Source organism: Cinclus cinclus, chromosome 14 (genome assembly GCF_963662255.1).
Source record: "Cinclus cinclus chromosome 14, bCinCin1.1, whole genome shotgun sequence".
In the NCBI taxonomy this organism is placed as follows: domain Eukaryota; kingdom Metazoa; phylum Chordata; class Aves; order Passeriformes; family Cinclidae; genus Cinclus; species Cinclus cinclus.
The window spans coordinates 15,894,009-15,906,325 of record NC_085059.1 but is presented as its reverse complement, the minus strand read 5'-3'; the positions used below and the strand labels follow the sequence as shown (position 1 = coordinate 15,906,325).

General features: G+C 50.0%; 1 protein-coding gene across 1 annotated transcript; it reads left to right on the top strand.

Annotated features, from left to right (window-relative positions):
• Positions 1-4,017: 4,017 nt before the first annotated feature.
• On the top strand, positions 4,018-5,069 carry LOC134049473 (glutamic acid-rich protein-like). The gene is made up of 4 exons (XM_062501948.1): positions 4,018-4,123; positions 4,221-4,345; positions 4,785-4,841; positions 5,005-5,069. Exons 1-4 carry the CDS (start codon positions 4,105-4,107, stop codon positions 5,047-5,049), a joined length of 246 nt encoding a protein of 81 aa, XP_062357932.1. The 5' UTR covers positions 4,018-4,104; the 3' UTR covers positions 5,050-5,069.
• Positions 5,070-12,317: the final 7,248 nt, after the last annotated feature.

The following is a 12,317-nucleotide window of genomic DNA, read 5'->3' as shown; positions in this document are numbered from 1 at the left end:
AGCAGTTGTCCTCGTTTGGAAGAGGCAGCAGCTATGCTGCCACTGGTGGCCCTGACTAAAGGGACACATGTCCCAGGTCACTCACAGCACAAATTAAAGGGCCTGACTCAGAGGCAGAAATGGGGGAGCTCATGGCAGGAGGAGGGCTCTGGCATTTCCTTCCCAGATGTGTACATTGAATCCAAAATAGTGCTCTGTGATGATGTGACCTAAGCAGACATGGGTGTTCTGTAGTCAAAGGTTCCTTGGCACAGAAACAGAGGACAAAAGTGGCCTGTACTGTGCTAATCCATGTTTTCTGGGAGTCTCCTGTGACAGCAGCTCGAGGTTACCATGCACTGGAATTTTGGGTGCTGGCTGGAGGTTGCTTTCCCTCCTTCAAGGGCAGCTTTGTACCTGCTGCAGGGTGAGACTGGAGCCTGTGCAGTCTGTGGGCTGGGACCTGGGAGTGTCCCTGGCTGTCACTCTGCTGTCCTGCTGCAGGAAGGTGCTGGTGGCTGCAGGCTGGCCTGCTGGTCAGGATGGTCCTGGTTCCATGGGTGATGCTTTGTGTCCCTGTGTCCAGAGAGCAATGGCAGAGCTGGAGGCATCAGAAGACTGAGAGCCCAGCTGGGGCTGGCAGGGAGTGAGCAATGAGGTCACCAGTTAAAAATAAGTGTTTGTAGGGGAGGATCCTCCTAAAGTGGCAGGAGCTGCTCAGAGGCGTGGGTTAGATGCCTGTGCTGGTCCCAACACAAAACAGATCCTCCCTGGATCTGTTCTCAGTGTGCTCCCTGTGCACATCTCTACCAAATTCCATGGCTGCACTGACCTGGTGGCTGTGTCATGCTGGCACAGATAGGATTGCTGTCAGCATTTGTCCCAAGACCAAGTGCCGGCAGCAGGAGTTCCCTGAGTGGTTTGTGTGTGAGCTGAAGCATCTCTGTAAACCACCAGAGGTATTGATTGTAAACTGGGCAGCAACAGGGACTCTGCCACTGGCTTGGCTGAGCTGCTTTGGGGTTTATCTGCTCTGGACATTAAAACCCATCCCTCATTTCTGACCTAAACCTGCCAGTGGGACTCTTGCTCTGCTCACAGTGCAGGCTGTGGTGGAAGAGGTCTGGGACAGAAATAGCCAGGTTTTAGGGACAAGTGACTCTTATAGAGCTCCTTGCTCCTGACATGGGTTACCCAGAGTTAGGCTCACCCTGTCACAGGGGGCTCCACACACCCTGAAATTACTATAAATGAAAATCAAATGATTGTGGGAGCAACTTTGTTGTAGACTTGAAGGCATTAAATGGGACAAATCTTATGGGAAAGCTAATTCCTTTTATTAGGTGGGGGAATCAAATCAGCTGCATACACAGGCCCTTTCTGACACTATTGTTACTTTTATTATCCTGTACTAGTGCTGTTGGAAATGAGGGCATTGCATTAGAGGGAAGGCACATTATGCAAGTGTTTAGACGTGCTGGTAACTGCTCTCTGCTGACAGGTATTTACTTAATGATATGTTGGAGTGAAAGCCAGGACTAGCATTGGAGGGAGCTGGAAGTGCTGAGCTCTACCTGGTCCAGCCTTGTGTGGACCTCCTGGAGTTACCTGATACCTCCCACCCACCCTAGACATCCCTCAAAGCCCCTTTTCTGTACTTACAGCAGGGTCCTGACCAAACTGAGTCCCCAGTGCTCTCCCTGGTCCCAGGCCTGGTCCCTATGGATGTCTGCAGCCTCCAGAGCTGCCCTGACTTGCTCGCAAAAGGTCTTTCTGCTCCTGCCCGTGCTGGAGGCAATAATGCCTCTTGTGGGTACCAGTGGGACTGGTCACGTTTCCAGTGTCATGTGCTGTCCATGACAGATGGCAAAGCCAGTTTTTCTTCTCCTAAAGTGGGACTGGGGAGGAGACCGCAACACTCAAATACCCACAGCACTGGTTGCTGCCAGCCAGGCATTGAGGAGATCACTTCTTTTTCAGCTCCAGGTAAGGCCCTTCCCTTTCTCCCTTATGCCATCCAGGGAATTTACAGACTCACCTGTGTGTTTTACCGGCTGGAGAAGCAGAGCAGGACAGCAGGGTGGATGATGGTGCAGCAGGAGCATCCCTAAGACAGCTCCTGCTCCATGCGGTCTTGGGAATGGCAATGGGAGCCTGAGCTTTGTGGGAAGGACTTCAGTTCCCTGGCTGGGAGGGGAGTGGGCTCACTATGAATGTGTTATACCTGGAGGGGGGGGGGGGGTAAGGCCATTCAGGCTTCATCTTGAAGGATGTGAATGCTCCAGGTTTGCTCCATTAGCCAGAGCTCTGATCCAGCTGCACCTCATGCCTGGCTTGGCTGTGGACAATTGCAGCTGGTCCACAAGGACCATCAGCTGGGTTTTGCAGGTTTGTCCGTCTGGGCTTTAAGAAACCAGTTCATCTAGGGTAGGCAAACCTGCCTCCAAAAAAATGCGAGGTAGCTGAGGCTCCAGAAGAACAGGAAAAACTAGATTTGCTAGTCCAGGATAGGATGGGAAAAATCTGAGCATTGGCAGCCATCAGGAGCCAGCACCCATGGCAGGGGCTGCACAGGGTGCTGGGGCATCCCCCAGACAGGAGCTTGTCAGAGCCCACCCCATCTCTTGGAAATCAGCAGGGTTGATTTGTCCCAGGGACAGAGGTAGCAGTACAGGGGGAATTAAAGGGGTTTACCCCCCCACAGAGACATTTCTTGGCGTGTGTTGGGGCAGAGCTGTCCCTTCCGAGCCCTGGCTGCTGGACTTTGGTCTGGTTGCCCATCTCCTAGTGCAAAGCTTGATGTCCACCTCTGTGCCTTCCCTAACTGCTCCCCTCTGGCAGTGAAGGCACAAGGCAGGGGTATCCTCATGGATTTGGGGCTGGGCACACCATGGGAGCCGTGGGGCAGCTTTGGTGAGCAGGACCTGGGGTCAGAGCACCACCTACACCTCTTCCTACCCCTTCCCAGGGCTGCCTTTTCTTTTGTTACTGTTTGATTATTTTTAATGATTTTAGATTAAAATGTGATTATTTTAAATTAGTAGTTGCACTTCTTAATTACAGAGACAAATTAGATTGCTGTTCATTATTAATTAGATTTTAACTTTGCACTGATTACATCTTCTATCAGTCACTTCCCACACTCCTTTCCTTCCCATCCAAACTCCCTCTCCCTCGATGCCACCCCAAACCCCACTGCTTTCTGCTCCCTGCAGCATCCTGGGGGTTTAAAAACTTGCCTAGAAAATACAGATCAATGTTATCATCTCAGAGGCTGCACCTGGCTCCTTCAAAAGGGCCAATAATAACAACCAGATTATGTCATTTTGTAGCTAAAACCATTAAGAGGAAGCATTAATATTCTGGCTCTCTACATCACTGGCTGGAAGAGAAACTATTTCCTAATTATCTGCTGCAGCAGGGGCAGATCTGCTCTTCCCACTGATCCCCTCACCCCTGCTGCCCTGTTGGTGTGTGAGAGGGAGGGTTTGACCTGCCCAGACTATTTCTTGGGGATTGTTTGGGCCTCCTATTTTTAAAGCAAGCTGTTTCCTTTCCTTTCTTTTCATCTGTTCACCTTTCAGGCACCTAATCAATGATTGGGGGTTTTCTTACCTTTGCTCTTGGCTTCTACACACCTTACTGCTGTCTCTATCTCCCTCTCTGCCATCACCCTGTCCCTCAGGGAAGGCTTCCTTTCTGCTGGGGATTCCTAGAAGCCCCTCCACACCTGCTCTTTATTGTTTCTTCCTCATTTAATTTGAAATACTTCTGTAATTTGCACCTGCTCGTGGTGGGGGGTTAAGACACCTCCCTGCACATTTGCCCTGAGATTACTCTGCTTCCATCGTTCTCCACTTACTGTTTTTCTGGGCAGAGGGGGCTGTGTGGGTGGGCACAAGGTCTGGTCCTTTTGGTTTTTGTGCAGTCCACAGATTGTTTGATCTCCTTCCCTGCTGTTTTGGGGGCTAGGAATTGCACAGGGCCTCTGTGAGCACTGAATGTTTCAGGGAGGAGTTTCCAACCCTGAAGTACTCACCTTCCTCCACTCTCTTATTGCTCTTCAGGTCCTCTGTTCCATAGGTGTGACTGTCTTGTGCCCTAGAGCTCTTTGGCTTTGGTAAAATGTCAACAATCCTGAAATGTGAGTCTTTGGTGTGGGCCCAGGGGCACCTGCAGGGTGTGTGTGTGTGCTGGATGCTGCATGCTGGCAATGAACCTTCCTCTGTGCCCTGCTGTAGGGTTTGGACGGGAAGATAAAGAGGAGAAGGACAAGAAAGAGGAGAAGGAAGAAAAAGAGAAGGAAAAGACTGAGGGAGAAAGAGAGAAGGAGAAACAGAAGAGGAGGAAGAAGGAAGAAGAAAAGGTAAGGGAATTACAGAGTTTTCTGCAGGACCATTTGTATTCTGGCTGTAAAGGGAAGCCACATCTGACCTATGGAAAACCCACACCTGTAGTAGATGAAATTATGCTGTCCAAAGCCTAGAAATCACAGTGTCCACGGCTTTTCCACTGAGAGACAGCTGTCTCTTTGCTCTCAACATTCCTAGTTATCTCCCACCTTTTTCTCTCCAAATGGGATACTGCCTGGTGTGGACAGTGATGCTGTCCTGCACTGCACACACCATGAAATCCTTGTTCTTGGCTCTGGAGGGCTCTGTGGTGCCATGGTCACACGTGGTTCCACAGCAGCACCCATGGTGCCAAGCCTGGCTCTAGATACCCACAGGATCAGGAGTCTCTCTGGCTCGAACAACAGAGTGCCAGGGTTCCCAGTGATGCTTGTCCCTCTCTCTTCACCCCAGCAGGGAGATGGGGAAGAGGACAGGAGCAGCAGCAGCTCTGACAGTGACTTGGAGGAGGTAACCTCACCCCCAGCTCCATGCTGGGGCCTGGCTCCCCCTTGCACCCCAGCTCTGTGGGGTCTGCACCTAAAAACCCCAGTGTGAATGCTGCCAAATACATGGGATGGGACACTCAGCACTCCTCTCACATGCTGTCCTTTTCTTTCCGTTCCTGCCCCAGGACCAAGGCATTGCCAAGGATGATGAGAAGGAAGACAAGGATTAGTCTTTCCATGCTGGAGCAGCAGTGCATGCCCTGGGCACACCAAGGAGATGGAGATGGAAACAGCAGTTTGGGCAGGAGGGCAACTGGGCCACTCTTAGCCAAATAAAGATGTTGTGATCTCCCAAGAGAAATGCCGTTTATTCACCCAGTCACACTGCCTACCCAATGCTCTCTCTCCTCTGTCCCTTTGCAGAAGGAAATACTCAAGGAAAGGCAATAATAGGTGGGGAGCTGGGACCTGGGTGAGCAGGTTTTTTTCAAGACCGTGATAGAGTCTGGAGAGAAATGCAGGGGCTCTGTCTGCCTGGCTCTGCATAGTTCCTCCAGATTTGGCATCACCAACATCCTCCCTGTGCCCTCCAAGCCGTTTGTTGTGGGATGGAGCAGTGTGAGTGGGGACAGACGCTTGGTGCTGACGCTTTAAAAGCTTGAGCTTTTAAAACTGATTTCAAATCTATCAAAAACAAACAAAAAGCAGTTATGGGGAGGGGGAAACCCCGACAAACCTCTCTCTTTTTGCAGCACTGACCCCAGCGCAGGGGCCGCGCCTGTTCATCCCCAGCCCCGCCGCAGCCGCCGAGGGCTGGCATCTGCCGCGGCGCCAGGGAAAAAAAAAAAAAAAGGTAAGTGGGAAAAATTAGGAAAAAATGAGCTGGCACCGCCATCTACCGGGAATGAGACGCCTGGCAGCGGGTCCACGGGTTTCATAACCGCTCGGCTGTTTTGTAAGGCCCCTGCAGCGCTCTGGGGACAGGGAGAGAGCATCGGGAACAGGGAAAGAACCGGGGACAGAAAGCGCTCCAGGAGCAAGGAGCGCTCCGAGGGCAGGGAGCGCTGCGGGACCCCTGGATGCTCCAGCCAGCAGCAAAAAGGACTTCGGAGGGCGACACAGGACCAGCATCCCGACCGACTGCTGCTGCCAGCAGTATTAGGGCAAGCCCAGAAGTCTCACCATCAATACAAACTTCAATGCAAACTTGAGCATGAGCTCTCCCTGCAGTGTTGCTGCCTTATTTTGTCTTCCTTAAAGAAGTATATTTTTATGAGTATTTTCTTGAGTAATGCAGATTTCAGGCAAACCCGAGATTAAAAGGCAACACCGCAGAAGATTTTACTCGAAACCACAGAATGTGGCTTTGGATGCTCTTTCCATGGAACAAATGCAGCCAGCTCTTGTATAAGAGCAACAAACAGCAGGAAAGATGCTGAGGAATGTTGTCTTAATTATCCAGCACAGAGATTAAAGGGAAAACATGAAGATGAGAAAAACAAACAACCCAAAAAACTAAAATGGGTTTCAAAGAGCTGGTTTGGCTTCAGCAGGGAAGGATTGGTTTTAACTGCCTTATTGCTTCATGAATCCTTGGTGCATTAGTGTAAAATAATCCTGTGTGGGGTTATTTTACATATTTTAATTTTCCCTCTGTGCAAGTACACAGCACTCTTGCACAAGACACAAACTACTTCCAAATAGTAGATGGAGTTGCAGTTTTACAGTCCCCTCAGGCCATGCTACGACAGGATAGGAATATCTTGGAATAAATTCCATGTGTTTGGACATGAAAAGGGGAGGCATTGCTTTTGCTTTTTAAGATAAAGGCTGGAAAACTTTCCAGCATTCTGTGCCAGACTCTGAGGTCAAACCTGCCTGTAGATGCTCACTTGGAGCTGAGAGGTGTTGCGTCTTACTGGAGAGGGATTCTGCTTTCCGGCTGACAGGTACTTCATCTAAAAGCCCTGAAATTGTCCTCTTTGCCTTGTGCCCCAGCTCCCACAATGGGTGGAGCCTGAAAATGTCTGTCTGCAGCTGACCCCACAGCCATGTCCTCATGCTGGCCCCACTCTCAGCATCCTCCCGAGCTCAGGGCCAGCATGGGGCACTCCCTACTCCCTGCAGTACTGGGTGATGGTGAATGCCAAGCCAGGAGAAGTCTTCCTGTTTGCTGCTCATGTTTTACAGTCCCTGCTTCAGGCCATTGCACCAAGCTCTCTGCAAATACGGCGTGTGCAGCCAGATCCTTGTGGCACAAGAACAAAGAGCCAAACATACCCAGGAACTGGCTGTGTGAACAGCCAGCCATCCTCTTCAGCAGCTGAGCTTCTCCCTCCTGCCTTCAGCGCCTTGCCCTGCACATAGCTCTCACCCCTCTGTGCATTTGTCCTTCACAGAACTAGCCAAGTTTCCCCAAAAAGTTGTGGAGGTGGTGAAAACCATTTCAAGTTCCCTGGTGTCCCTAATTCCTCATTGCATCTCATCCCTGACTTGAAGCCAGGTGACATGAATGGGAGTAGAGCAAAACATTCTGCCAGCCATGGGGATTAGGGCTCTAAAACAGTGGGGGAGGCAAAAGGCAGGTGGAGCATCTGGCTTTTGGGGATGCTGAGGACCTTCGTTCACAGCAGTTCAGTAGCTCTCCTGAGGGACACATCCCCCAGATGACCTCGGTGTGCCGAGCTGGGTGTTTGCCCAGCAGCTGTCAGGGCCTGAGCTCTGACTTCATCGGGGTGCTTTAACCACCTCCTTTGCTTGAAGCATCGGCAAGGTTCAACCAGGGGTTCCTCAGCTGGCTGAGAGAGGAGCATGGAGCACAGAGCTGGGCCAAATGCCCATCTCACCCTGCTCTGGAGGGGCGGAGTGAAAAAGGAGACCAACAAGAGGAACTGGCAGCCGTGGAGTTACTTAAGCTAGTCTTGTTTACACAAATTTATATAATAACTTTGGCTGGTCCTTGGGGATCAGGAGGGGTTGTGCTGCCCCTGCTCACAGCATCTGGGGGTGCCTGCAGGGATCCTGCACAGCATGTGGCTGTGATGCAGAGATGCCAAGAGAGTTTAGGTGTGGAGAAAGAATTGTTTCCTATACCATTTAATGCAGAGATGCCCCCATAAAAAGACATTTTTCTATAAATGCCAACAGTTTCAGAACAGAAAGGTTGGACCTTTATTTTGTGATGAGACTTTTCATCTTGCATCTAGGGGCTTTATTATATAAAGTGTCCTATTAGGGAAACAAGGCTCTCTAAAGTAGAGATCAAAAAGAAATCTTTCCTCTGTTCCCAAGTGACCTTTCTCATGGAAAATTTCAAGCTGCTTTTCCATTCCACTAAAAAATGGAAACAGTTAAAAATCCTGACTTCCCCAGAAAAGCTGATTCCTGCAGCCCTGCTTATGATCCTACTAATCTCTGCAGAGTGCTGGGCAGAGGTTTCCTATGAAAACACTCTTCTATTTTTTGAGATGAATAAGAAGAAGAGCAAAACCCAAATGGAACTGGAGTCAGATAAGTGAAGGGTGTTTTGGAAGGTGAAATCCCTGCTCCTGCTTCCTGCAGAGTGCTCAAACTTGCTCCTGTCTGTATCTTTTCCTTCTACAACTTGTCCCTTCATTCTGAATATCTGTAAATTAAGACTCTTTGCCATGATAATTAGCAGCTAAAAGTTATAGCAGAGCTTTATTCTTGGGATTAATTTTCATAAAAATGATGCTAAGGATGCACATCTTTCCCAGCACCTTTCTCTCCCTAGAAAACCTCTCTAGGATTCTGTACTTGCTCTTTCAGAAGATCAGAGCAGGCTTTTTACTCCCCAAACCTCGCTGCAATACCTTCCTAAAACCCACAGTGGAATGGTGCCAGGCTTCTTGTGAAGGAAAACCTTCAATTTTCTCTGGCAGATCCACCAGGACAAGTTTCTGGGTGACAAATGTTCTGAGTACTAACAACTTGACCTCTTTAAAAGCCGTGACGCTTGTGCGTTACGAAAGGAGGAGCTGGCTTACCCAAACATGATTCACCTGCTGTTCAAAGTGCACCAGAGGTGGAGGCGAGCCAGCCTGTGCAACAAAAAGGCACAGACAGAAATATTTGCCTGCTCCTTGAGCAGAAAGCTCTGCCCAGGCCACCACTGCTGTGAACAGGTCAGGAGCCCACAGGCAGCTATTTATAACTGTGGTAGAGAAACAGGCCTGCTGATCCTGCCTGAAATCCAGCCCAGGATGTGTAATTAGGGCTTCATTCTGTCTGGCTGAGGGGAAGGGGAACTGCAGGGAGACCCTGAGCAGCCCTCTGCATTTCTCCCAGAAACTTCAAGGTGCTTCATTCTCCACACACTCAGACACGGCTTTTGGATGGAATTTGAGCCACTCGCTTTGCAAGAGCTCTTCTGTCCTCACCGAGAAAAACACATAGTGGTGGTGGACAAGCTGGAGCTGAAGGAATAAGGATCAGGGCAGAGGATGAGGAAATCAGACCCTGGATCTGGCCTGAGAGCCCAGAGGCATCCCTGCAGAGCAGGCTCTGCCAGCTGCAGAGCCACCCGCTGCCACCTGCAGCCTCCTCTGGCAAAGCCCAAAGGCAGCGCTGGGTGCCCGCCAGCCATGCTGGCATCTCTGCCACGTGGGGGGAGTTACACAGGAAAAATAGAGAAGGGAAAAAATGAGGGAGGTGGCACGTACTCATTTCTTGCTGAGGCCAGGAGGCAAGGCCATGAGGCTGGTGAGGGAGTGAGGGAGAGATGGAGGGAGTGAGGGAGGGAGGGAGCGAAGGAGGGAGGGATGGAGGGAGGGATGGAGGGAGGGATGGAGGGAGTGAGGGCAGCTGGCGAGTGCCCTGCTGCAGTGATGGGCCACCACGGCCTCACCCCTGGCCACAGGTCAGGCACATGGACACACCGCAGCTTGTCAAGTTGGCAGCTTCTGCCTGACCCTGCAGTAAAGGCTGATTAGAAATCCGCTCTCCCCATCCAGAAGATTAAGAGGGTGATGTGACCTCCAGTCTGGCCGTCTGAAATGCAGCTCCCTCTTGGACACCAATCTTCTTGGAAGTGGTGGACCTTGCTGCAATGTAAAGGTGTCCTCAGGGAGTTTGCTTGTTATGGCTTTTGCTCCTTTAATCATTTGTTATGTTATCCATGGGTTTAAGTGGTGTTGAACAAGTCCTGCTGACTTTGGGGTCCTCCTTGGGATCTTCAGCTTCAATAGAAATAGCAATAAAACAACTGCAAGGCATCATGGCAAGCTTACAGCACCCTGCACCACAGCTCATGTCCTTGCCACCTATCCCAGAGCTTCCCCTGGGATAATAGAGAGGGTTCTGATCTGTTCTTGTATTCTCTCCTCAGTGGTATGTGGTTTGTACATGACTGCCCATACGGTGGAAAAAGACATCTCCATCTATTTTATGTGTCACTTCTAAGACTGAGAGATAATGTTCTGCCAACCTCTTTGCCAAGATGTTTGGCTCGAGAGACTAAAATGAGCCAGATACAGATCTGGGTTCTCCCACTGTGACTCTCTGGTTTCCAGGAGTTCAGGCATAAGCCTAGTTACATGAGCAATGAGATAACATTGCTTTGCAGCTGTCTGTCCCACCAATCCATGTGAAAGTCAGCTCATTTCTCTAGGAATGATGCCGCCTCAGGCAAAGCCTCTATGAGTCAGAAAGAAAAAAATATTAAAGTTTTCTTAATTCCCTGACCCTGTTTACATCTGATCCTCTGTAGTGAGAGTCAGGACCTCTCTGAGCACTCAAGCATAACAGTTTCAGGACTTGGGAACAATACCATGTAATTTATATGATTGTTTCCTGCCCAGTGCCTGGTCACCACAGCGCAGAACTTGAATCCCAAACCTCATGGAGCACTGTGGCAATCTGCCTGCCTCTGCCAAGAGAAAACCAGGCCTGCAGCAGCTCCCCTAAATGCACACAGAGACCCGAGAGCAAAGGTGCAGGTCACAAAAGATGAGCTCAGGACAAAGGGTCTCTCACACCACCTGCTTCCAGTTCCTTTTGCTACACTTCCCAGGAAAGGCTTTGAACAGCATGTGGCAAATAGGGAAACCTGGTGGTTGAATAACATCCTGGTTCTAGAAATACTATGATGTAAAGAAAGAAAGAAAAAATTCCAGGAAGTTGATGTGTTTGTTGACAGGCTTGGGAAGGTGGGGGAAGGGGATGATGCAAATAACTCTCTGCAAGTTACAGGCATGCACTGAGGTGTAAAAAAAAAAAAAAAATAATTCCTTAAGCCAACTCTCAAGGCTTGCAGACTGCCAGGATCCAGGTGCAGTAGTGCTGGGGCACAAGGGTGTTCTCCTAGGTGCTGAGGCTCTTTGCCTGACAACCCAGCAGGCTGCCTGGCACTTGGACATGCCACTGTGAGCCCAGTGGGGCCCTTGCTGATAGCAACACTCCCCCTCCTCAGCTGGGATTCTGACACTTTCCTCCTGTGGGTTTCTTAGAAATGGGAGAACTTGTTTCACCTGTGTGCAACAGGATTTTCAGGTCTGATGGTGCTGAAGGAAGCTGGTGGGTAGAGCAGGGACAGCAGAGTAGAAAATGGGTCATGACATTCAGGGTGCATGTTGTTGTTGTTTACAGGTGTTGTGGTGCCTTTGAAGACACCCTCAGGAGCACACAGGCCTCCTCTCTGAACAAAAAAAAAAGGCAACACTGGGAAGGTGCTGTCACCTCAGAGCCACTCCTTAAACCCTAATGTGTCAAAAACAAGTGTCAATGCTTGCAACAAATATTTATGCACTAAAAATGAGCAAACACAGCTGGGGTGAAATCCCTGATCCCCATGCTGGGCTGTCAGCAGTCTGGACCACATTAATGGAACCCAAGAACAAGTGGACGTGTGGCTGGGAGCCAGAGGAGGAGCTGCAGCAGCACCTGGAACTCCTCACCCTGCACTGACCCTGGGATACTTCCCACCTCTAAACTGAAATAAAAATAAAACTCCCGTTGTGCTTTGCAAATAGTTTGTACACACAGTATGATCTGTCCTCTGTTATGCAACGTGTGAAGTTCTCATCTGGCCAGCAGAATGGTTAGCATTAAGCATTTAAAGCTTTTTTAAATTTTTTTTTCTTTTGCAGTTATGTACTGAGTCAGCACAGGGCAGTGACAAGAGAAAGCATTCGGAGTTCTGAACCAGCTCAGCTCTGGACAGATTGAAGAAAACAAAATGTTCTTGCACGCTGGTGCTAATGAAGCCTGGTTTGCGATGGCCTCGTGTGTCGTGGTTGATTGATTTCAAACTGTATTATGCAAAGGCAGATTATAAAGCATGTCTGTTCCGCTTGTGAGGCGCTGGAGAGCCCACACATGGCTGTGGAGTGAATCAGGTGAGGGAAAGAATGAGGAAGGTCCCAAGTGAACAGCCTGGTGTCTCCCAGAGGAACTGGCTGGGAGGGTGGAATGTGCTGTGCTCCTCACCTGACAGCAGCTGCCCCTGGCAAAGGGCTGCTGCTCCCAGGCTGAGCCACAC

What these genes read in the sequence shown, in the direction of transcription:
- LOC134049473 (XM_062501948.1), top strand. An exon ending in GGAAGAAGGAAGAAGAAAAG is followed by an intron (nt 4,346 to 4,784) that starts GTAAGGGAATTA and finishes TCTTCACCCCAG; the next exon opens with CAGGGAGATGGGGAAGAGGA. An exon ending in CTGACAGTGACTTGGAGGAG is followed by an intron (nt 4,842 to 5,004) that starts GTAACCTCACCC and finishes TTCCTGCCCCAG; the next exon opens with GACCAAGGCATTGCCAAGGA.